The sequence below is a fragment of the Dipodomys spectabilis genome, unplaced genomic scaffold (assembly GCF_019054845.1).
Source record: "Dipodomys spectabilis isolate Male_0828 unplaced genomic scaffold, ASM1905484v1 ptg000542l, whole genome shotgun sequence".
Classification (NCBI taxonomy): Eukaryota; Metazoa; Chordata; class Mammalia; order Rodentia; family Heteromyidae; genus Dipodomys; species Dipodomys spectabilis.
In genome coordinates this window covers 159,384-185,029 of record NW_024871219.1, presented here as the reverse complement: position 1 = coordinate 185,029, position 25,646 = coordinate 159,384, and the positions used below count along the sequence as shown (strand labels likewise).

At 46.3% G+C, this 25,646-nt stretch overlaps 1 protein-coding gene across 2 annotated transcripts; it reads left to right on the top strand.

Annotated features, from left to right (window-relative positions):
• Positions 1-11,926: 11,926 nt before the first annotated feature.
• Positions 11,927-25,622, top strand: Slc35g2 (solute carrier family 35 member G2). 2 transcript variants are annotated; one of them, XM_042670360.1, is made up of 2 exons: positions 11,927-12,000; positions 24,292-25,622. In XM_042670360.1, exon 2 carries the CDS (start codon positions 24,310-24,312, stop codon positions 25,546-25,548), a length of 1,239 nt encoding a protein of 412 aa, XP_042526294.1. In that variant the 5' UTR covers positions 11,927-12,000; positions 24,292-24,309; the 3' UTR covers positions 25,549-25,622. The 2 variants fall into 2 exon arrangements, with proteins under 2 accessions (XP_042526294.1, XP_042526295.1); XM_042670361.1 differs by lacking the exon at positions 11,927-12,000 and adding an exon at positions 16,551-16,627.
• Positions 25,623-25,646: the final 24 nt, after the last annotated feature.

The following is a 25,646-nucleotide window of genomic DNA, read 5'->3' as shown; positions in this document are numbered from 1 at the left end:
CCAACAACTGATCTCAGGAACCAAGTGTTGCATATTTATAAGCACCCTGCGAGTACTAATACATTTTGCCAAGAGTAGGGCTCAGTTTCAAGCTAGCAGATGCTGTGTACACCTGACCAGAAAGGTAAACATGAGGGTAGTGGTCCAACAAGTTCAGTAAGTGATGATTGCTGACGGGTATAAGGTGCATTAGCTCTGACTTGGTGCCAGGAAAAGGCAGGATGGATTGCTTCCTGTGAGTGATCTTTAGTGTTGTTCCGGGTGCTCTAGATTTAATCACGTGGAGCTCAGTCACATAGGTCAAAGTCTGTAGGTAACTATTAGCCTTTGCCTTATTCCTACTGTCTCCTCCACTCTCTCATCCCACCCCCACACACACACCAGATGTTTAAAGCAATTATTCAGCTGTTAATGGATTGCCCAACCACCTCTTGGGATTGTGAAGGGTGGACAAGAGAGGGCAGGAAGGTGACCTTTGTTCTGGGAATAGAGTGGATACAGCTTTTTGTTGTTGTCAGTCGTGGGACTTAAACTCTAGGCCTGGGTGCTGTCCCTGAGCTCTTCAGCTCAAGGCAAGTGCTCTACCACTTGAGCTACCTCCACTTCCAGCTTTTTAGTGCTTCGTTGGAGATAAAGAGTTTCACCAAGCCGGGCACTGGTGGCACACGCCTATAATCCTAGCTACTCAGGAGGCTGAGATCTGAGGATCACGATTCAAAGCCAGCCTGGGCAGGAAAGTCCGTGAGACCCTTATCTCCAATCAACTACCAGAAAACCAGAAGTGGTGCTGTGGCTCAAGTGGTAGAGCACTCACCTTGAGCAGAAGAGCTGACGGACAGTGCCCAGCCCAGATTCAAGTCCCATGACCGACCCAGAAAAAAAAAAAAAATGAGTCTCACAGACTTTCCTGCCTGGGCTGGCTTTGAACCTGGATCCTCAGATCTCCTGAATAGCTAGGAATACAGGTGTGAGCTACTGACAGCTAGCTTGATCTCAATTTTTTATCTGTAGGGTTCTCCTACCTGTCATCACAACATTCAAGACCAGGAGGCAACAGAGAAAATCAGCAAAGAAGACCAAAGTTATAATCTTTTTTTTTCTTTTTTTTTGCTTATGTGGTGCTGAGGAATCGAATCCAGGGCCTCATGCATGCCAGGCAAGCGCTCTACCACTGAGCCACTTTCCCAGCCCCCAAAGTTATAATCTCTTATAACTTAATCATAGAAATGGCATCTATCACCTGTGCCCATAGACTCAAATCACTAAAGTCAGCTCACACTTGAAGGAGGCCATTGTGTGAGGCTAGAAACACCAGGAGTTGGGAGCCATTGGCAGCCATCTTAAAAGTCTGCCTTACCATAGTGGGATGAGAGGCTAGTTTACACACAGTGGCCAGAGAACAGCGCCCCAAACCTGCTGATTGCAGTGGTACATGCCTGGAATCCCAGCACCCAGAAGGCTGAGGCAGGAGAATCATCAGGTAGAGGCCAGCTCGGACTACAGAGTGAGTTCAAAGCCAGCCTGGGATAGGTAGTGTAAGGTCGGCCCCTGGATGGCAAGCAGACTCCACCCTCCTCACAGCAAAGTCTCCACCCAGTACCTGTGTTACCTAGGCAACTGAGACACCTGGAAGAGGTCACATCTGCATCCGCTGAGGTCACATCTGAATTTGATGTGGCCACACCTTTCCCCGCCCATACCCTACATAAGGCCTAGCCCAGGCCCAGACGCTCTCTTTCTCTCTCTGTTCGTTTCTAGCTCTTGCTCTTGCTCTTGCTCTTCTTTTCTAGCTCTTTCTGCTCTAGCTCTTTCCTCTCTCTTTCCCAGCCACGTGGAGTGCCAACCTTGCCTGGTCCCAGCAGGTCTACTGAATAAACCTACCCCTTACCTGAATACCACGTGAGTGCTACTGTTCTTACCCCTCTCTCTGCTCTTTTCTAGCTCTTTCCTCTCTTTCCCAGCTCTCTCTCATTCCCAGGCCTTTCCCAGCCACGTGGAGTGCCAACCTTGCCTGGTCCCAGCAGGTCTACTGAATAAACCTACCCCTTACCTGAATACCACGTGCGTGCGTGGTGCAGTTCTTACTCACCTACCTCTTTTTAAAAACCTAACAGGTAGTAAGATCCAAACAAAACAAAATAAAAACAAACAAGCCTGAAGAGAGCTTATAGTCATCCCCAGGCATGGACAGATAAAAGGTCCAAAGTCCAGCACCTGGAAAGACCAGTAAATACTAGTGAGCAAAGAGCACTGGATAGGGGGCTGGGAAGGTGGCTCAGTGGTAGAGTGCTTGCCTCACATGCATGAGGCCCTGGGTTCGATTCCTCAGCACCACAGAAGCAGAAAAAGCCAGAAGTGGCATTGTGGCTCAAGTGGTAGAGGGCTCCCCTTGAGGTGAAGAGCTGAGGGACAGCGCCCAAGCCTAGTTCAGGCCCCACGACAGACCAAAAAAAAAAAAAGGCACAGACTAGAATGTTCTGCAGGGAAATTCAGCACAGAATATACTTTTCTTGCTCAAATTCGGATTGGCATGAGTATTAGCTAACAGCTCTCTGTGTACCATATTTTCAGAGAGTTTATGTCACTAAACTACAGAAACATTTCTCAATTTTCTCCTCATTGGCTATTGCTTTTAGTTTTTGTTTTTGTTTTTTGTCTTTTTTTTCCTTTCTTTGCCAGTGCTAGGGCTTGAACTCAGGATCTGGGCACTGTCCCTGGGCTTCTTTTACTGAAGACCAACACTCTACCACTTGAGTCACAGTGCCATTTTTGGCTTTTTCTGTGTCTGTGGTACTGAGGAATCGAACCCAGGGCTTCATGCATGCTAGGCGAGCACTCTACCACTGAGCCACCTTCCCAGCCTGCTTTTAGTTGTTTTTTAAGGGTCTCTCTCTCTCTCTCTCTTTGTCCCTCTCCTAACTGTAGGGTTTTTGTTGTTGTTGTTTTTTGGGTTTTTTTTGTCAAGGGTTAAGAACCATACTGTGGCACCTCACCACACACCTCTTGTTTCTCTTCACACACACACCATTAGTAATACAGAAAAGAAAATCATCTGAATCTATCTCGTTGGTTCTCCTTTTCCCACTGCCTATTTAAAACACCTAGCAGTGTCTTGGATGGCTGCCACCAAGCAGTGGCAGAGTTATCCTCAACTTAATGGGTCTTAAGCCGGAGTGATCATTTCTCCCTTAAAACCAATCCTTCAACTGCACACGCAGAGGAGATGACAATCCATTGGTTACTGGGTAATTTGGGAGTGAAAGATGCCCTGGAGTAAGAAAGATCCTTATTTGCCATGCTAATCTTGGCTATGCTATTATGTTTTGCAGTCGTACATCCAATAGAAAAATAAACAAAGCCAGGCGCTGGTGGCTCACGCCTGTAATCCTAGCTACTCAGGAGGCTGAGATCTGAGGATCGCGGTTCAAAGCCAGCCCGGGCAGAAGAGACCGTGAGACTCCTATCTCCAATAAACCACCAGAAAACCGAAAGTGGCGCTGTAGCTCAAGTGGTAGAGCGCTCGCCTTGAGCTGAAGAGCTGAGGGACAGCGCCCAGGCCCAGAGTTCAAGCCCCACAACCGAAAAAAAAAAAAAGAAAAACAGAGCTGCTCACATTTAAGACCAGTCAGTCCTTCCTCCTAAATTAAGATGGTGTGTGTGTGTGTGTGTGTGTGTGTGTGTGTGTGTGTGTGTGTGTGTGTGTGTGTGTGTGTGTTTTGTTGGTCATGGGGCTTGAACTCTGGGCCTGGGCGCTGTCCCTCAGCTCTTCAGCTCAAGGCGAGCGCTCTACTACTTGAGCCACAGCGCCACTTCCGGTTTTCTGGTGGTTCATTGGAGAGAAGAGTCTCAGGGGCTTTCTTGCCCAGGGTTGGCTTTGAACCGTGATCCTCAGATCTCAGTCTCCTGAGTAGCTAGGATGACAGGCGTGAGCCACCGGCACCCAGCTGGTTTTTTTCTGTGTGTGTTTGTTTTTTTTTAATTTTATGGTGAAGGCTAGCAATCTACCACTGTGCCACAAGTCCACTTCTGGCTTTCTGGTAGTTAATTGGAGATAGTAGTCTCAGGGACTTTTCTGCTTCGTTATTTCTGGCTTTTTGGGGGGTGGGGGGCAGTTAATTAGAGATAAGCGACTCATAAACCACCAGAAAACAGGAAGTGGTGCTGTGGCTCAGGTGGTAGAGTGCTGGCCTTGAGCTGAAGAGCTGAGGGACAGCGCCCAGGCCCCAAGGTCAAGCCCCACGACCAACCAAAAAGAGAAAACAAAACAAAAAAACTAACGGTGATGCAACCACTTCCCTTTTCATGTTATACTTTTTATCAAAGCCAATAACGAAACTGACCTCCCAAAGCCATTTCTCAGTGATTCCCAGACAATCCAAACAAAGAACTCTCATGGAGAGTCAGGAAATTTTCTTTTTTTCTTTCTTTCTATTTGTCAGTCATGGGGCTTGAACTCAGGGCCTGGGAGCTGTCCCTAAGCTCTCTTTGCTCAAGGCTAGTGCTTTTCCACTTGGAGCCACAGTGCCACTTCCGGTCTTTCTGGTGATCATTAGCTATAAGAGTCTCATGGAAGGCTGGGAAGGTGGCTCAGTGGTAGAGCGCTTGCCTTGCATGCCTGAGGCCCTGGGTTCAATTCCTCAGCACCACATAAGCAAAAAGAAAAAAGCCGGAAGTGGGGCTGTGGCTCAAGTGGTAGAGTGCTAGCCTTGAGCTGAAGAGCTGAGGGACAGCGCCCAGGCCCAGAGTTCAGGCCCCAGGACCGTAGCCCCCTTCCCCCAAAAAAAAAAGAGTCTCATGGACTTTCCTGCCTGGGCTGGATTTGAACCATGATTCTCAGATCGCAGCCTCCTGCGTAGCTAGGATTATAGGCGTGAGCCACTAACATTCTGCCAAATCGGGACTCTTAACTCCGTTGCTTACAGCTTTGTTTAATCCTTTACTGAACGGTACAGATAGAACAAAAGAGGCTCACTCATGCAACATCTGTGAAAATTCTTCTTAACCTGTGAAAATTCTTCCCCAAACACTTCCGCAGGCACGCATGAATAGATTCGCAGGAAATGTATATATTGCTGCTCTCAAAGTTATTTTTAGGAGGCTGGGAGTTGTGAATCTTCATGGACAAATTATTTTGAAATGCTAAGTCTGAGACACACAGGGGCTAGATTGATTCTGTAAGCGTAATAAGTACAATTAATTAGGAGAGAATGTTTCTTTTAAGATCACAAGATAACTGTTCTTTGAAGTGTGAGCTGATACTTAACTGGAATACTATGACTCAATTTGTGTTGCCTTAGGGGTTTGTTTTGGTGGTGGTTGTTTTGTAGGTCACTGGGTTTGAGCCTAGGATAAGGACAGAGCCCAGGCTCTATCCCTCAACTCTTTTGCTCAAGGCTAGTGTTCTAGTACTTGAGCCACAGCATCACTTCCAGTTTTCTGGTGGTTCATTGGAGATAAGAGTTTCACCAACTTTTCTGCCCGAGCTGGCTTTGAACTTCAATCCTCAGATCTCAGCCTCCTGAGTATCTAGGATGACAGGCGTGAGCCGCCAGTGCCTGGCAGTTCCTTTTTATTTTGGTTTTTGGTTTTTGTTGGTTTTGTTTTTAGCTGCCAGTATAAGAGCTCAGGGTCGAGTTGAGGGTCTCATGGACTTTTCCTGCCCCAGACTGGCTTTAAACTGTAATCCTCACATCTCAGTTTTCTGAGTAGCTAGGAATACAAGCGTGAGCCACCAGCCACAATAGCCTGGCTATGAGGAATCTTTATATGAAGAAAATGAGTCCATTTTTGCTCTTTGTTATTTTACTCTTAGTTGGCTTTGGACTTTGATCCTCCTATTTATGCCTCCTAGTGGTTTTAGTAGGTTTACAACTGACTAGTATTAAACTTCTTCTTCTTCTTTTTTTTTTTTTGGCCAGTCCTGGGGCTTGAACTCAGGGCCTGGGCACTGTCCCTGAGCTTTTTTGCTCAAGGCCAGCATTCTACCACTTGAGCCACAGTGCCACTTCTGGCTTTTTTCTGTGTATCAAAGAATCGAACCCAAGGCTTCATGCATGCAAGGCGAGCACTCTACCACTGAGCCATATTCCCAGCACAGTATCAAACTTCTTTTTTTTTTTTGTCGGTCATGGGGCTTGAACTCTGGGCCTGGGCACTGTCCCTCAGCTCTTCAGCGCAAGGCGAGCGCTCTACCACTTGAGCTACAGAGCCACTTCCAGTTTTCTGGTGGTTTATTGGAGATAGGAGTCTCACGGTCTCTCCTGCCCGGGCTGGCTTTGAACCGCGATCCTCAGATCTCAGCCTCCTGAGTAGCTAGGATTACAGGCGTGAGCCACCAGCGCCCGGCAGTATCAAACTTCTTGAAGAAGCTGTTTTCCATTTCTTCACTTCCAACTCTGCCCTTAGAATGCTGCAGTGAGCCTTCTGTCTTTTCTAATCTACTGACCTTGATCTCTCAAGAATCTTTTTTTTTTTAAAAGTGTTCTATCATATGGACGTGGAACACTGAAGAGTAAAGAAAACACAAGGACATGGTGGTTCATGCCTGTCATCCTAGCTACTCAGGAGGTGAGATCTGAGGATCGGGGTTCAAGGCCAGCCTGGGCAAGGAATGTCCATGAAACTCTTATCTCCAACGAACCACCAGAAAACTGGAAGTGGCGCTGTGGCTCAAGTGGTAAAGCACTTGCCTTGAGCTGAAGAGCTGAGGGACAGTGCCCAGGCCCAGAGTTCAAGCCCTATGACTGATGAAAAGAAAGAAAGAAAGAAAGAAAGAAAGAAAGAAAGAAAGAAAGAAAGAAAGAAAGAAAGAAAGAAAGAAAGAGAAAGGAAGGAAGGAAGAAAGAAAGAGAAAGGAAGGAAGAAAGAAAACACAAGAAAGCCTGTCCTGTTAAATGAGTTACCATTGTGAGTAGCTGAAGCTTAATTCTGATGAGAAATTTGGGGGTTTAGAGTAGAGAATGGCCCCAGAGCAAGGCAAAGGACTGAGACATCTTACATATTTATACACCAACTCCAGTCCTTCTTTGCTTGTGATGTGTGGCTTCCACAGCAGGATGAGAATAAAGAAGCATCAAGTCCTCAGCATTTCTGGCTTAACACTATTGAGGGAGTGGCATCCAACCGCCAAAGATCCTCAGACAGGTAGAGTCATGAATCTTGTCCTATAACTATAACATCTGGACAGGGCACTAAAAGGACCCTGATTCTTTTTGAGATAGGGTCTTTCTTTTTACCTGCACGAGTTGGACCTTAATCCTCCTATTTTACACTTCTACTGTAGGTCACCTGATCAGTGCCACCACGCGTAATGACCTACCAAATTACTTCGAGTGTTCTCTTTTTTGAGATTCCTATCCTGGTGCGTGAACCTGCTTTTTATTCCCTCCTTTGGCATCTCTGTCTTTCTGAACACTTATTTTTCCATTCTTCTACCTTTTGAGCAGGAGCAAAGGTGGAAAACAGATCTCTGGCCTTCAATCCTCTGCTCTCTGTTCCTTTACAGATCAACTCCGATTTTCTTTTCAGTCCTCATCGCCTTAAGTCTTGCTTTTATGCAGACGTCTATAATTATGTTCAATGACTGAGCAGTCAAGAACAAGATTTCTTTAAAGGTCTTCCGGAGAGGGAGGGAAAAGGAGACTTAGTTGTCTTTTATAACTCAATGGACTGAAAAATCTATAAATGTCTGCGGAGAGGCACTGAGGAATTACACTTCCCACTGACTGTGTGAGAAACAGGCTCAATCCGTGACTCAGCTGGTAATCAATGGAGCATTATGCTTCAAGGAAATGGGAAAGTCTCATACCAATGTAGAATGTGTCACGAAACCTCGTCTGACTCTTTGTCCAGAGAGAAATGCAACTTCCTGCTCAGGGGACCTGAGCTGTTGCCACCCTTGCCTATTCTCTGAGCAGGGCCATGGTTCGTAAGATTTGCTCTGGAGAAAAGGAACATGATAGTGACAGGTCCGCAAATCAGGCGTGTGTGTGTGTGTCTGTGTGTGCACGTGTGTGAGTGTGTGCTGATGCTAAGGTCTAACCTCTGGCTTTGGGTGTCATCCCTTCACTTTATCGCTCAAGGCTGGTGCTCTACCACTTGAGCCACACCTCCACTTCTGGTTTCTTGGTAGTTCATTGTAGATAAGAGTCTCATGGAGCCGGGTGTCCGTAGCTCACACCTGTCATCCTAGCTACTCAGGAGGCTGAGATCTGAGGATCGAGGTTCAAAGCCGGCCCGGGCAGCAAAGTCGATGAGACTCTTATCTCCAATAAACCACCAGAAAACCAGAAGTAGTGCTGTGGTTCAAGTGGTAGAGCGCCTCCTTGAGCTGAAGAGCTGAGGGACAGCGCCCAGGCCCTAGTCTCATGGACTTTCTTGCTTGGGCTGGCTTTGAAGCATGATCCTCCTATTTTGGCCTCCTCATTTAGTTTAAAAGAACATGGCCACATGAGCTTATTTCTATGGCTCACATTTCTGTGTGGAATCACCTTGTCTGTCATCGCTCTGAGCTAGCTACAGTCCCTTGTTTGCTTACTTAGTCTGCATTAGTGGGTTCTGAACCAAAATGGAGCTGATGAAGGAGATATTCCCACACTGAGAATGAGGAACTCTGGTCACACAGTCAAAGGTTTGAGGGATGTTGGTTCCTATACCTATCAAGAATCTTCCGTAAACTAAAGAAAAGCTGTGCCAAATGCTCTTTGGTAGGAAGAAATTGCTATGTCAGAACAGACTTCGCGAAGTCAATAGAGAGGAAAGGAGAGATCCTGCTTCAAAGAAAGTATTAACTTCCTGGATCCAATCCTATGAGAAGTCACCCATCCATGGGTATTTTTTTATTATTATTTTTTTATTATTAAGCTAGATCTGTTCCTTTCCCTTAAATCGGCTTTAGTCTGAGTTTTTGACACTCGCAAGGAAAAGCCCTTAGTATTACAGCACAAAAGAATTCCATTTATTACACATCGCAAAATGTCTTCAAAAAAAAAAAATCCTCTTTCGTATCTCTCGGTATCTCAGTGTCACTCAAAGTAGCAACTGGGATAAATCCTCTGTGTCACTGCTGTAACTCTCTCCCGCAGTCAGTTCATTTTAGGTCTTTTTTTTTTTTTCCTAATCTTTTTCCATACTCCATTTTTTCTTTTTCTTTCTTTTTTTTTTTTTGGGTCCGGTCGTGGGGCCTGAACTCTGAGCCTGGGCGCTGTCCCTCAGCTCTTCAGCTCAAGGCTAGCGCTCTACCACTTGAGCCACAGCACCACTTCCAACTTTTTTTCTTTTTGCTTATGTGGTGCTGAGGAATCGAACCCAGGGCCTCATGTATTGCAAAGCAAGCGCTCTACCACTGAGCCACCTTCCCAGCCCTCTACTCAATTTTTTCTTGCTAGCTCTTTTCTTCTCTCTCTACCTCCTGGTAGAGAAGCAAAGTCTAGCTGAGTCGTGCAGATCAGCCCAAGTTTTTTTTGTTTTGTTTTGTTTTGAGGTTCCTGTGGCTGCTCTATTGTCACCTAGATCAGCACCACTCATGCCTGTCTGAACAATAACACCAGCAGCCACACAGATCTAGATCTTTCCTTCTAGAAAGGGTGAACTGTCTTGAGACTACACGTCCAAAGCTCAGTTGAGAGCTCATCTGAATTCAGAACATATGGCGATTTTTGTTTGAACATTCATTCTGTTTGCCTTGGGGAAGACTCTCTTTGGGTAAGTTTTGCCAAGATGGTGCAGTGGGCTGTTCTGTGTATACGTGTGTCTGTCTGTGTGTCTGTGAGAGACAGATAGATATAGAGATAGAGAGACACACAGAGAAAAACAGATAGAGAAAGAAACAGAGACAGGCCAGGGAGGAAGAAACGGACAGAGAAAGAGAAACTAGTTGGACCAGCTTGCTTGGTATAAGAGCCTAAATCAATAGTGAGGTTCTGGATTCAAACCAAACTTAAACAGAATGTCAGCAACAACTTAATGATCAGTGCTTGGTCTTTTCCTTGTATTTTTTCTTTTTCCTTTTTTTTTTTGGCCAGACCTTGGACTTGAACTGGGGGCCTGAGAGCACTGTCCCTGAGCTTCTTTTTGCTCAAAGGTAGCTCTCTACCAATTGAGCTATACACAGCTTTTTCTGTGTCTGTGGACCTGAAGAATTGAACCCAGGGCTTCATGCATGCTAGGCAAGCACTCTACCACTAAGCCACCATTCCCAGCCCTTAGTATTTGGTCTTTTAGCCCTTTTCCCCTCCAGGTTTTCTACACATGCTCCAGGTTTTCTACAGAAGCAGCTGGAAACTCTCCACTGACAACTGTGCTTAAGCTCATTTCTCAGATCTGTGCCCAGGACTCAAAATAGCCAAAGAATATTGACTCATTGAAAAGCAGCCCAGGCTGCCTGCGGAGGGCACCGCACAGATACACGCTCAGTGAACATCTAGACGTCTTCCCAGCAAGCACTTTTTCCTCTCTTTGCCAGTCCTGGGACTTGAACTCAGGGCATGAGCACTGTCGCTTGAGTTCTTTGTGCTCAAGGCTAGTGCTCTACCACTTCCAGTTTTTAGATGGTTCATTGGAGATAAGGCTCTTCACTGACTTTCCTGCCTGGGCTGACTTTGAACCCTGATCCTCAGGTCTCAGCCTCCTGAGTAGCTAAGATGACAGGTGGGAGCTGTCATCTGATCGAGTGTGCTTCTAAGAGATTGTATATTAATTTGCCTTGGGATTGGAGTATACAGAGAGGAGCAGGACTCTTTCTTCAAGGTCAGGACTTTCACCTTAAAGATGGGGAAGGATTTGAGGAGGCCACAATCTGTGATTCACAGATGTTGACAGATGTTTGACCCTTTTGTTTGTTGGTAGTGGGGCTTAAACTCTGGGCCCGGGCGCTGTCCCTCAGCTCTTCAGCTCAAGGCTAGCGCTCTACCACTTGAACCACAGTGCTACTTCCAGTTTTTTCTGCTGATGTGGTGCTGAGGAATCAAACCCAGGGCCTCAGGCATGCAAGGCAAGCACTCTACCACTGCGCCACCTTCCCAGCCCTGGACGCTTTAGTTAAAAGAAGAAAATGTATTATTAGTATTTTATTATTATTATTATTGCCAATCCTGGGGCTTGAACTCAGGGCTTGGACACTGTCCCTGAGCTGCTTTTTTGCTCAAGGCTAGCACTCTACCACTTGAGCCACAGCACCATTTCCAGCTTTTTCTGTGTACATGGTACTGAGGAATCGAACCCAGGGCTTCATGCCTGCTAGGCAAAGCACTCTACGGAATGAGCCACCTTCCCAGCCTTGTATTATTTATTTATTTTAAATGCCAAATCGGTATCGCAAAGGTCATAAACAGAGGGGTGACAGTTCCCTAAGTCAGGGTAGAGGGTCCATTTCTTCTTGGACCACAACTCTTCTTTAGTATGGGGACTGGAACTCCGGGCCTTGAGCCTGGCTGGGGAAGCTCACTTCCAACCCGAGATGTCTGATTTCCCCCTTCCTCTTTCCCCCCTTCCCCCCAAAACCTCAAGGAAAATTAAAAAAAGAAAAAAGAAATCCACACAGGGTGGAAAAGGAAGAGAAGACACACCCACACCTTCCTGAGCAAGGGACTATCATCACTTTTGACCTGCTCTCTCTCCAAAGGGGTTGGCCATTTCCAGCCCTGTACCCCCCCCCCCACACACACACTGGGGGTGTGTGGGGAACAGCTCCTCACCCTACCTCCACCCCCACCCCACCTCCCCAACCCCAGATCTCCCTCCCTCCACCCCCCCCTCAACACACATAGAACTGCACTGGCCAGCGCGCAGGCGCAGTGCGGGCGTCCCTCCCCCTCCCCCTCCTCCCTCCCTCCCTCCTCGCAGCCTCCTGGAAGCTGGCCCCCGGGTCGGGGTGGAGGTTTATTTTTTTTTTCCCCTGGCAGGATCACCATCCTCGGAGGAGGAGGAGGAGGAGGCTCAGACTGGGCGTGGAGCGGCAGATCAGGCTCACCCACCCCTCCTCCCCCCCAGTTCCACACGCAGGTAATATGGGGGTGGGGGGGAGTGGAGGGAGGGAAGGGGGGAGGGAGGGAGGCTTAGCGCCTGGACCAGCCTTGGGAGCAGAGATGCTTTTTTATTTATTCGTTTAATTTAAAGGCTAGGGTCGCCCCGCCCCCTTTGCAAATCTCATCTCTGCTGCAATCCCTGGGGGAGAAGCCACCAGCCCCCCACCCCCCTCCATCACCCACACCCCAACTTCTCCCCTCACCCCCCCCCCGCCCCCCAGGAAATCTGGCCACTGGCTTGGGGTAAAGGTCCGAATAACCTCTCTCCTTGCCCACCCCCCTCCTTCCTGTTACCAAGACCTCTCTCTCCCTCTCTCTCTCCCTCTCTCTCTCCCTCTCTCTCTCCCCCCCCCCCTCCCTCTCCCTCTGTCTCTCTCTCTCTGACATCTTTGGGGCTGGTTTTTTTTTTTTTTTTTACCTTCAGGTGAGCCAGGTGCCTGTTGGCCTCCTAGGGAGGGGGAGGTCGGTGGTCAATGTCAAATACCCACTTTAGCTGGATGGGGTGTTATTTTTGTGCTTTTACTTTTGTTTTCAAGAGAAAAAAAATAATACTAAGCACCAAGAATCACATTTGTCCTCCCTTTCCTTGCCTCCCCGCTCTGCGCGATTCCTGAACGCCAAGGGAGTGCCTGCCTTGAGATGTTATTTTTGTCTGAGATTATTCCTGGCCAATAGAAGGGTTTGTAGACATCTCTTCTTCCCCCCCCCCAACACCCCCCCATGGAAGGAGATAAAACAAGGAGTGTTGGAGGAGGAGAAAAAGGAGGAGGAGGAAGAAGAAGAAAGGCCGGTATGGCCAAAGGGAGAGGCTACTTCACCCATGCAGCAGGCTCCTCCCCTCCCCCAGGATGGAGCCCCACTCTGCTTGGGGGAGAGGGAGGAGGTGTGTGTGGGGGGGGGGGGTGTAGAGGCTTACACAGCCCTGTGCCCTTCTGGCCTCCTTGGAGGGGAGGAGAGAGGGGAAGGTGGTGTGAGATGGCAGGAAGGGTCACATCCAGGCTTTCTTTGCCCCCACTCCACTCAGAGTGGGATGGGAAGTTCCCAGGGGCTGAAGACCAGGCCTGGATGTGATGTCACCCACGTGATGTGAGGTAGGGATCATGGCCCTCAGGGATCATGGCCCCCTGGGCAGGGTTTGCCCAGGTCTGTGATGCTGAAGCATCTCATGCCTCCCTGGTGGCTTGGCTTCCTGGGGAAAGAGGCCTGCTGGGACCTTCCAATCTGCACCTTGGCAAAATATAGCCAATCTCCTAGGCAGGTGGTCAGAGAGGTACACAGCCAGGCCTGGAAACCTTGCACAGAGGGATTGATACGGGCTTCCTAAAGATAACACTGAAAGCAAATTTGACTTGTCTCCTCCGTCGGACAGCTACATAGCAGAGCTGATGATCTGTGCAGAAAAACACACCGTGAGCACAACATGCATGGGACCTTACATGCATGGGTAGAGTATGCACGCCTGTGCACATGGAAATACAGACTGTGTGCACACATGCACACATGTCATAACGTACACAGCTATGTAGGGTGCATGTGTATGTATACACACAAATGTATATGCATACAAACTGTACATTTATATAAAGGATACATGTTTATATATGCACACAAATGCAACACGTAAGTAAATGTATAAGCAGTGTACATCTATGTATACACACATATGCAACACACATGCGTGTGTAAGATGTATGTGGGCACATGAGCATACACAATTCATGCATGTGTGCACACAAATGCATGTATACGTGCAAAATTATAGTACATAGTCTATTTTAGAGCCATTACAGTCAAGTCCCACATTTTCCAGAACTTTTTTCTTTTTTACCAGTCCTGGGGCTTGAACTCAGGGCCTGGACGCTGTCCCTGAGGTTCTTTTGCTCAAGGCTAGCACTCTACCACTTGAGCCACAGCGCCACTTCTGGCTTTTTCTGTGTAGGTGGTACTGAGGAATCAAACCCAGGGCTTCATGCATGCTAGGCAAGTGCTCTACCACTGAGCCACCTTCCCAGCCCAGAACTTTTTTTTTTTTTCAAGGCCGGTGCTGGGACTTGAACTCAGGGCCTAGGTGCTGTCCCTTACCTTTTTGACACAAGGCTAGTGCTCTACCATTGGAACCACAGCTCCACTTCCAGCTTTGAGGTGGTTAATTGCAGAAAAGAGTCTCAAGGACTTTTCTGCCTAGGCTGATTTGAACCGTGATCCTCAAAGCTAAACCTCCTGAGAAGCTACGGTTACAAATGTGAGCCCCCGGTGCGCTTTGACAACCATTCATTTTCATAATTGTCTGTTCCAAAGGAGCAGAGACAGTGGATTGACATGTGTAAGATTTGAGCAATTAAGTATTCATACACATTTAAATTCCAGGAAAAAAAAAAAAAAAAAGCTAGTGAGCTTGGGTATGTAGCTCGATAATGGAGGACCTGCTGAGCACACAGGAGACCTTGTGTTGGATTCTGAACCCCAACCTCTCCTCCCCTCCCCCCAGAAAAAATTCCCATAAACAAAAGAATTGTTATTTGGGCCTTGGTGAACTATTCTGTATTATTTTCTTCCTGGGGTTTAAAAACATGTTCGATTATCTGAATGGGAATTATTTTGTGGCTTCTTTGGGATAGTTAAACATACAGCTAAGTATAAGAAATGAAGACGATGGCAGAGTAGAAAATAAAAGCCATACTGGTCACTGGTAGCTTACGCCTTTAATCTAAGCTAGTCAAGGGGCTGAGATCTGAGGATCAAGGTTCAAAGCCAGCCTGGGCAGGGAAGTCTTTGAGATCATGTCCAATTAACCACCAAAAGCCAGAAAGGAAGCTGTGGCTCACATGGGAGAACTCTAGCCTTGAGCAAAAACAGCTCAGGGACAATGCCTAGACCTTCAAAGCCAAACCCTAGTGCTCGCATTAAAAAAATCAAAATAAAAAATTGTGCTTCTGTTCTGCCAAGTTGGCTATTGAGCTAGGAGACTGAGATACCAAGGAAAGTGAGAGACTTTTTTTTTTTTGGTCGATCATGGGTTTGAACTCTGGGCCTGGGCGCTGTCCCTCAGCTCTTCAGCTCAAGGCCAGCGCTCTACCACCTGAGCCACAGCACCACTTCCGGTTTTCTGGTGGTTCATTGGAGAAAAGAGTCTCATAGACTTTCCTGCCTGGGCTGGTTTTGAACCGTGATCCTCAGCTCTCAGCCTCTTGAGTAGCTAGGATGACAGGCGAGAGCCACTGGCGCCCGACTTCTTTTTTCTTTTCTTTCTTTCTCTTTTCTTATGGTGAGACTGTAGTTCCCAGGATTCCAAATACACTTGTTCTTACTCCCATGGTGTAAACCAAGCTCCCAGCCTGATCAACCAGTTCTTCTCCAGACCCAGTGTTGCTGAAAACTGTGGAGTGGGAATTCAAATCTCAGAGGCTCTAATTACTTGATAGAGACTTCTTTTCTTGGGTCTTCAAGCCCACAGGTAGGAGGTGCAGGGGGCAGCTCCATTTATGAATGCTTTAAAGTAGTGCTTGTGGAAAAGAGATCCTTGGGCTAATGAGGTGGAGATTTTTACCTGGCAACTATGTCAGACATCAAGAATATGCCTTTTGTAAGCGGTATGGAGGATGGGGAGCCCCCGAAAACACAGGAGAGGATTTTCCAGAATGATAAGCGTCAACCCAGTCAACCCAGTGCCACGATCCTTTCCTGTTTTGTTCTTGTATCAAGAGCATGTTCCAGAGCTGGGAAGGTGGCTCAGTGGTCAAATGCTTGCCTAGCATGCTGAAGCCCTGGGTTCAATTCCTCAGTACCACATACACAGAAAGAGCTGGAAATGGTGCTGTGGCTCAAGTGGTAGAGCACTAACCTTGAGCAAAAAGAAGCTCAGGAACAGTGCCCAGGCCCTGAGTTCAAGACCCAGGACTGGCAGGAAAAAAAAAAAGAGTATGTTCCACCAGGACATAACATACCACTTTGCCCTATTTTTTCCTTCCTTCCTTCCTTCCTTCCTTCTTTCTTACCTCCTCCCTCCCTCCCCACTAACTCCCTTCTTCCCTCCCTCCCCCTCCCTCTCTCTCCTTTCCCTTCCTTCCTTCTTCCCTCTCTCTCCCCTTCCTTCCTTCCTTCCTTCCTTCCTTCCTTCCTTCCTTCCTTCCTTCCTTCCTTCCTTTCTTCCTTCCTTCCTTCCTTCCTTCCCTCCTTCCCTCCTTCCCTCTTTCCTTTTCCTTTCTTTCCTGTCGTTTTTCTTCTTTGCCAGTCTTGGGGTTTGAACCTGGGCCTGGGCTCTGTCCCTGAGGTCTTTAGTTCAAGACTACTGCTCTTCCACTTGATCCTGCAGCTCCATTTTCAGCCCCATCCCCACCCCCCTACAGTTAATCGGAGCTGGTTTTAAACGGTGATCTCAGCCTCTCTCAGTTGCTGGGATTACAGGCATGAACACCAGCGCTCTATCTTTGTGTTCTATTTCTGAAGAAGGAATATTGCTTTCGAGAGGGGTCTTTTAAGTTGAAATTCTGGTAGGTGGATCGTGGCATCTACTGTACAGTTTTAACGCTGACTTCATTTCCTGGTCCTGAAGATCAGAAATCTGTGCATGTTTTCAGAGAACAGCATGAGACCCATCTGCTTGGGTCAGATTTTTCCACATTCACATGAAGATTTATGGGGTGGTAACTTCTGTCAGTACAGCCAAGGATAATTCTGTTCGGTTTTTCTCTGCCATTTGGAATCCACATTATATTTTAGTGTACTCATGAAAATATAGTAATAGAAATTCACACACACACACACACACACACACACACACACACAGAGGATTCTTTTCAATGTTATCATGAAGACATTCCCCTCACTTTGTAAAATCTCTCACCTCTGTTTTGTTTGGGTAGCATCCACTCATATTTTTGCCATAATACACTCTGTTTATCCACAGTTTTCCTTCCCACAGATGCCACGAAGATATAAGAGCTACAGTTGGCTTTTGGAGAAACTATTCTTGTCTGACTAAAATAGAGAGTAATGATTCCTTTTTTTCCTTCCAATGAAGATAGATTGTTCTTTCCCCCTTGACTTTAAATTCTCTCTCTCTCTCACACACACACAATTTAACTTGTCTGTTTGTGAGTACACGTATCTCTGTTGTTGTTGGTGGTGGTGGTGGTGGTAGTGGTGGTAGTGGTGAACTCTGGGCCTGAGCACTGCCCTTGAGCTTTTCAGCTCAAGGCGAGTGCTCTACCACTTGAGCCACAGCACCACTTCTGGTTTTCTGGTGGTTCATTGGAGAGAAGAGTCTCATGGTCTTTCTTGTCTGGGTGGCCTTGAACTGCGATCCTCAGATCTCAGCCTCCTGAGTAGCGAGGATGACAGAAGTGAGCCACCAGTGCCCAGCAGAATTTTTTTTTGGGGGGGGACCAGGATTAAAGGCATGAGGTACCAATGCTCAGCATTTCAGTGATTTTAATGAAATACGGTGAATGGAGAGCGTGGTGACTGGGTTGTAATTTTGGTAAGTGATGTCCATTGTGTGAAGAATCTGATAACAAACCAAAGTGAACTTGTAACACGTTGAATTGATGCATCGTAATGTTCCCATAAGTCTACGCATTCCCAGAGGGATTTCAGACTTGGCTTCCACATAGATAAACAGCAGCAGCAAAGAAACAAAGAACAAAAAGCAAAATCAGTGCAAACATGAGCAGGTGGTGTGTGCAGTTTTGCAGGGACTTTGGGAGTAGACTGTTGATCCTGGGATGTTCCTTTCTTGTTCAGGGATTGCTGCAGATCAGAGAGAGCGAGAAAGCCTTCTTTGAACCCAGCTGGGATGTTTGATGTGCTCTCTCTCTCTCTCTGTCTCTCTCTCTCTGTCTCTCTCTCTCTGCTAAAAGTTAGGTAAATGATAAGCCACCAAGACCTTAACAGGCATATTGGAAGAATCCAAGAATTCATTTTACATTTAACTAGCATCTAATTTAATTGGTGATTTAAGTATGTCGATATACCTTCACACACACACACACACACACACACACACAAATCGTATCCTAGGCCCTGTAGCTTATGCTGGTAATCCTAGCTACTCCAGAAGCTGAGATCTGAGGATCTCAGTTGAAAGCCGGGGCAGGAAAGTCTTTTGAAACTCTTACGTCCAGTTAACTACGAAAAAGCCAAAGTGGAGCTGTGGCTCAAGCAGTAGAGCACTAGCCTTGAATAAAAAAGCTCAGATTCAGAGCCCAGGCCCTGAGTTCAAGTCCTTATACTGACACATGCATGCCTGTGAACACACACACACACACACACACACACACACACACACACGATTATAGAAATAACAGAAGATCACTGTATTCTTGCTCCTCTCCTCCTGGTGATGACCCCACCCCAATCACCCAGTATGGCTAAATGTAAAGGTGCTGATTTTTGACAAACTGGTTATGTTTTTTTTTTTTTTCTTTTTGTTGGTCATGGAGTTTGAATTCCATGGGCGCTGTCCCTTAGCTCTTCAGCTCAAGGAGAGTGCTCTACCATTTGAGCCACAGCCACTTCCAATTTTCTGGTGGTTCATTGGAGATGAGAGTCTTATGGACTTCCCTGGCTGGGCTGCCTTTGGACCCTGATGCTCAGATCTCAGCCTCCAGAGTAGCTAGGATGACAGGCGTGAGCTACCAGTGCCTGGCTGGTTATGCTTTAAAACACTCTCCCCCCGACCCCCCCCCCACCTGCCCTTCCCCCCTGCTTCCCATGCAATTGGAAAGGTGATGCTAGAAGATACCTATGTGTTGATTGAGGGTGGCATATTTTATGCCAGTTGATAAGACTACTACTTCAGAGATCAGACAGGCTCTCTGCCGGCCGTTAAAAAATGGCGAAAGGCTTGCATTCCAGTACATTCTTCTGCTGCCAGCTGGCACATTTATCAGGGTGCCAGAATGGATTTCAGAGTGTCACAACAGAAACTGCCATCTTCCAAATCAGGCCTCACCGCCCTCACAGAAGCCAAATCCACCTACTTGTTTGAAAACTGTTGCAGAAGGCCTGCCTCGTTTAACCTTTTCCTTTCTTGGTATCTGTGGGCTACTGAGGGGGCTGATGGCTCTTGCCTGTAATCCTGGCTACTCAGGAGGCTGACATCTGAGGATCCTGATTTGAAACCAGCCCAGGCAGGAAAGTTTAGGACTTTCTCTCTAATGAGAGAAAGCAAAAAGCTGAAAGTAGACCTGTGACTCAAGTGGTAGAGTGCTAGCCTTGAGCATAGCCAAGGGGCTGCACTTAGGCCCTGAGTTGAAGCTTTAATACCCGTACACACAACACACACACACACACACACACACACACACAGAAAACACCAAAGCTTTATGACATGACAACTTCTCTGCCCATCACCTTCATAATAACAATTTTGAAAATCATGAATTATTGCTGGTGCCAATAGCTCATGCCTGTCATCCTAGCTACTCAGGAGGCTGAGATCTGAGGATCACAGTTCAAAGCCAGCCTGAGCAGAAAAGTCCATGAGACTCTTATCTCCAATTAACCACATGTATCTGTCTACCTATGTATGTATGTATGTATGTATGTATCTATCTATCTATCCTTTCTATCTTTGTTTGTATGTATGAATGTATGTATCTACCTACCTATCCATGTATCTATCTACCTATCTATATATCTACCTATGTATGTGTATGCATGTATGTGTCCTATCTACCTATCTATCTATCTATCTATCTATCTATCTATACTTGTATGTATGTATATGTATGTATGTATCTATCTATCTACCTACCTACCTAGCCATGTATCTGTCTACCTATCTATGTATCTACCATGTATCTGTCTACCTATGTATGTATGTATGTATGTGTATGTGTGTATGTATGTATGTATGTATCTATCTATCTATCCTTCTTTCTATCTTTGTATGTATGTATCTACCTACCTACCTATCTATGTATCTATCTACCTATCTACCTATGTATGTATGTATATATGTATGTATGTATCTATCTATCTATTTCTATCTATTCTTTTGTGTTGTTCTGGGGCTTGAACTCAAGGCCTGGGTGCTGTCCTTGAGCTTTTTATGTTCAAGGCTAGCGCTCTACCACTCTGAGCCACAGCTCTATTTCTGGTTTTATAATGGTTAATTGGAGATAAGAGTCTCACAGACTTTCCTACCTAGGCTGGCGTTTAATAGTGATCCTCAGATCTCAGCCCCCTAAGGTGCTAGGATGACAGGTGTGAACCACAAGAATCTGGACAAACTGTTTTAAGAAGGGAGAGTTTGAATACAGGAGAGAGACAGGGGGTGGGTAGCTGGTTATGATATGTTGTATACATACATGGAAATGTCACGATGAATCTCCCCACCTCCATACAACTAATATGTGCTAATAATAATACATATGTCTGTAATTATACATACATACCTATTCATATTATAATTAGAAAATTCTATCATCATCATCATCATTATTAGCCAGGAAGGAAAGATTTGACATGGTGAATTTGGGTACAGTAATTGCAAACACACAAAACTCCACCAGGTTGAGCAAAACAGATAACAGAATCACTATTGGAAAAATTAGAACTAGTCGGGAGCTGGTGACTCATGCCTGTCATCCTGGCTACTCAGGAGGCTGAGAGCTGAGGATCTTGGATCGAAGCCATCCTGGAAAGAAAGACTGTGAGACTCTCATGTCCACTAAACTACCAAAAAAGCTGGAAGTGGAGCTCTGGGTCAAGTGGTAGAGAGCTAGCTTTGAGCAAAAGAAGGTCAGGGACAGTGCCCAGACCCTGAGTTCAAGCCCCAGGACTAGCGCACGCGCACGCACACACACACACACACACACACACACACACACACACACAAATAGAACTACTGGAAACATTTCAATAAAAATGAACAAGCAAGTCATTGTTGCAGAGGTCAGGAAAGGCCTGATTCTAAAGATAGAATCTGGATTGTCTTTAAAAGACGAGCTATATTTTGAGCGGAGGAAAGTTGGTAGAAGGGAGGTTGAGGGAAATGACTGGTGTACAGAGGGACAGAAAGGGTCAGAGAGGACACAGACTGGTTGCTTAGAGCACAGTGTGGATGTGTTAAGAAGCTGAGGATTAATAGCAGCTATTATTAGACAGCCAATGAGGAGCGAGGCCGGAAAGTTGAAACTGGATATGGAGTAGGTTTGCAAAGAATCCTAGGTCTTCCCCCTCACCCCTGAAGTGTTTGCAAGGATAGAAGGAGGAGGAGGAGGAAGAGGAGGAGGAGGAGGAGGAGGAGGAGGAGGAGGCGGAAAGAAGCAGCCTCCATTGCCAAGTGCTGGTGGCTTATGCCTATAATCTTAGGTACTCAGGAGGCTGAGATCTGAGGATCACAGCTCCAAGCTAGCCCGGGCAGGACAGTTTGTGAAACTCTTATCTCCAGTTAACCACCAAAAAGCCAGAAGTGTGGCTCAAATGGTAGAGTGCTCAGGGACAGCACCCAGGCCCTGAGTTCAAGTCCCAGGACCTGGCAGAGGGTGGGGGAGGGTTGGGGAGAGAGAGAGAGAGAGAGAGAGAGAGAGAGATCTATTTTCTGCTTACTGCTAAGGAATTGGGAATTGGGAGTAAGGACTCTGAACTCTAGGTTTTTCAATGGGGAAAGCTGAGAGCAATGTTTGCTTTGATTCTGTGTGTGTGTGTGTGTGTGTGTGTGTGTGTGCATGTATGCGCGCGCACATGTGAATGCATACTGGGCCTTGAACTCAGGGCCTAGGTGCTGTCTCTTAGGTTTTTCACTCAAGGTCAGCACTCTACCACTGGAGCCACAGCTCTCCTTCTGGATTCTGGGTGGCTAATGGCTGATAAGAGCCTGTCTGCGCTGGCTTTGCACCTTGATCCTCAAATCTCAGCCTCCTGATGATCTAGCATTACAGGCGTGAGCCACTGGCACTTGGCTGTTTTGAATCTTTGAAAGACAGGCTCATGTTACAGTGATATAATCCAGATGGTTTCAGGAGACTGATGGAGTAGTTTGGATGTGGGCACAATATTTTACATCAGAATTCACAATATCCAGAATCATCAAGTTAAATGGAATTAAAAAAAAAAAAAAAAGCCTGGGGCTGGGAAGGTGGCTCAGTGGTAGAGCGCTTGCCTTGCATGCATGAAGCCCCAGGTTCGATTCCTTAGCACCACATAAGCAGGAAAAAAAGCCAGAAGTGGCGCTGTGGCTCAAGTGGTAGGGCTAGACACGGCCCAGGCCTAGAGTTCAGCCCCACGACTGACAAAAAAAAAAAAAAAAAAAAAAAGCCTAATCCATATTTCAAAGACAATAATAGCAATAATAATTAATGACCAAAGGGGAGTTTGATGGCAGAAAAGGCAATTCAAGACTATTCCTAAAGCTAGCAGGTGCCAGAGTCTCATGACTGTCATCTTAGCTACTCAGGAGGCTGAGATCTGAGGATCGCAGTTCAAAGCCAGCCCAGGCAGGAAAGTCTGTGAGACACTTTTCTCCAATGAACCACCAGAAAACGGGAAGTGGTGCTGTGGCTCCAAGTGGTAGAGCGCTACTCTTGAGCAAAAGAAGCTCAGGAACAGTGCCCAGGCTCTGAGTTCAAGGCCCATAACCTACCAAAAAGAAGAAGAAGAAAAAAAAGCTATTCCTTGGCTCCTACCTAGCTAAGGAAGTAGAAAGATGGCAGCATATCCCAAAACATGAGGGCGAGGAAAGCGTAAGTAAGGAGAGGAAAAAATCTGTTTTAAGCTGAAGCATGGCTTGAAGTGGAAATGTCCCATAAGCCTTTGGGGAATATAGAATATTCAGATTCTGGTGTTAGAAGTGAGAATGTCAGGGATCCTCCCCGCACCACCCCCCATGATGCCTAGTAGCTGATGGGAGGGGAGGGGGCCTTTTTAGAAAAGGGAAGCAATAAATAGAACTGAACAGTTGGCTTTCCAGATCAGGGAACAGAATTGCATTGGGTTTCTGGGCCATGGTTTAAGAGGTTTGGCAAGGGACCAAGATGTCAAGAGTCAAAAAAAAAGCTTTTTCTCTTCTCCCATTTCTCTCTCTCTCTCTCCCTCTCCCTCTCTCTCTGTGTCTCTCTGTCTCTCTGTCTCTCTGTCTCTCTCTGTCTCTCTGTCTCTCTCTCTCTCATCTTTTGGAGGGAATAGGGAAGAGGAACCAAAAAGAAATGTACTCATTCATTACCTGACTTATGTAACTTTAACTCCTCTGCATGCTACCTTTATTATAAATAATATTTTTTTAAAAAAGTGTGACATTTTCCCTACTCAACAATATATAACTGGGCACTGGAGACTCAAGTCTATACTCCTGAGATCTGACGATCATGGTTCAAAGCCAGGCCAAGCAAGGAGGAAAGTCCATGAGACTCTTGTCTCCAATTAACCTCCCAAAAAGTTGGAAGAGGGGCTGTGGCTCAAGTGGTAGAGCACCAGCCTTGAATGAAACAGCTAAGGAAAGTGTTCAGGCCCTGAGTTCAAGCCCCAAGCCCCGGTTCCAGCACACACACACACACACACACACACACACACACACACACACACAGATAACTAATATACTTTTCTGTGTCAGTAGATACCCACATTGCTACATTGTCATTTGAATTTTTTAAAAATTATTTTTATTTTATAAGACAGTGTTGATTTTTTTTTAAGGTAAGAAAAAGCAATCAGTATGTCAAGATGGGAAATAAAGTTGACTGAGAGTTCAAGCCCCAAAGCTGACAAAAAAAATAAAGGCAAAAGTTTAAAAAAAAGTTGACTGAGACTAAGGATGAACAGAATGAGAGATGGCTAGAGATGGGAGTGAAAAACCTTTCTTTCTTTCTTTCTTTCCCTCCCTCCCTCTCTCTCTCCTTCCTTTCCCTCCCTCCCTCTCTCTCTCTCTCTCTCCCTCTCTCTTTCTTTCTTTCTTTCATCATGGGGCTTGAACTTGGGCCTGGGTGCTATCCCTGAGTTCCTTTTGCTCAAGGCTAGTGCTCTACCACTTGAGCCACAGCACCACTTCCAGTCTTCTGGTGGTTCATTGGAGATAAGAGGTTCACAGACTTTCCTGTCTGGCCTGTTTTTAAACTGTGATCCTCAGATCTCAGCCTTCTGAGTAGCTAGGATGACAAGTATGAGCCCCCAGCCCCCAGCTAAAAGTGAAAACCTTTTACGTTATTTCTCCACCGTTGTGACAATCTCTTTTCTATCATTGAATTGGTGCACAGTATTATAATAGAAGTCGAGTCTCTCACAGTAGAGTGAATATACATATGTCTTTATTTTTTTTTTCTTTAACTAGACTCGATTATCTGAAGGCATGGATACTTCTCAATCCAAACCATATCCAGTGAAAAAACGGGTGAAAATACATCCCAACACCGAGATGGTAAAATACACTTCTCACTATCCACAGCCCGGGGATGACAGCTATGAGGAAATCAATGAAGACTATGGGAATTTTCTAGAAGAAAACCCCAGGAAAGGGCTGCTGAGTGAAATGAGAAGGAAAGGAAGAACTTTCTTTGGCACGATAGATCCTCAGCCTGTCTCCACAGAAGACACAAGGACCAATGAGACGGGTCGATTCCAGGGACTGGCAGAAAAGAACCTCTTTCAGTCTCGAAAAATGTGGATCGTGTTGTTTGGATCTGCTTTAGCCCATGGCTGTGTGGCTCTCATTACCAGGCTTGTTTCCGATCGTTCGAAGGTTCCATCCTTAGAGCTCATCTTTATCCGTTCTGTCTTGCAGGTCTTATCTGTGTTCGTTGTGTGTTACTACCAGGAGGCTCCCTTTGGGCCTAGGGGGTACAGGTTACGCCTCTTCTTTTACGGGGTATGCAATGTCATCTCGATCACCTGCGCTTACACATCATTTTCCATCGTTCCTCCCAGCAACGGGACCATCATGTGGAGAGCCACCACCACGGTCTTCAGCGCCATCTTGGCCTTCTTACTCATCGATGAGAAAATGGCCTGTGTGGATTTGGCCACCGTGGTTTGCAGCATCGTGGGGGTGTGTCTTGTCATGATCCCCAACATTGTGGATGAGGACAATTCTTCGTTGAATGCCTGGAAGGAAGCCTTTGGGTACACCATGACTGTGATGGCCGGAATGACCACTGCGCTTTCTATGATCGTGTATCGATCCATCAGAGAAAACATCAGCATGTGGACAGCTCTGTTTACCTTTGGTTGGACTGGGACCCTCTGGGGACTGTCGACCATGTTCGTTCTTCAAGAACCCATCATCCCGTTAGACGGAGAAACGTGGAGTTACCTCCTCGCCATCTGCATCTGCTCTACCGTAGCCTTCTTAGGGGTGTATTATGCGTTGGACAAATTCCATCCTGCTCTAGTTAGCACGGTGCAGCATCTGGAGATTGTGGTAGCTATGGTCTTGCAGCTTGTGGTGTTGCAGATATTTCCGAGCGTGTATGATGTCTTCGGAGGGGTGATCATTATGATCAGTGTGTTTGTCCTTGCTGGCTATAAGCTTTACTGGAGGAATTTAAGAAGGGAAGATTATCAGGAAATACTAGAGTCTCCCATTAAATGAATATAGGGTTCATATTGTCTGGTTAATGTTCACTTATGAACATGTTAACACTGCCATTTTAGTGTTTACCTATAAATGTCATTTGTGTTATATAATTA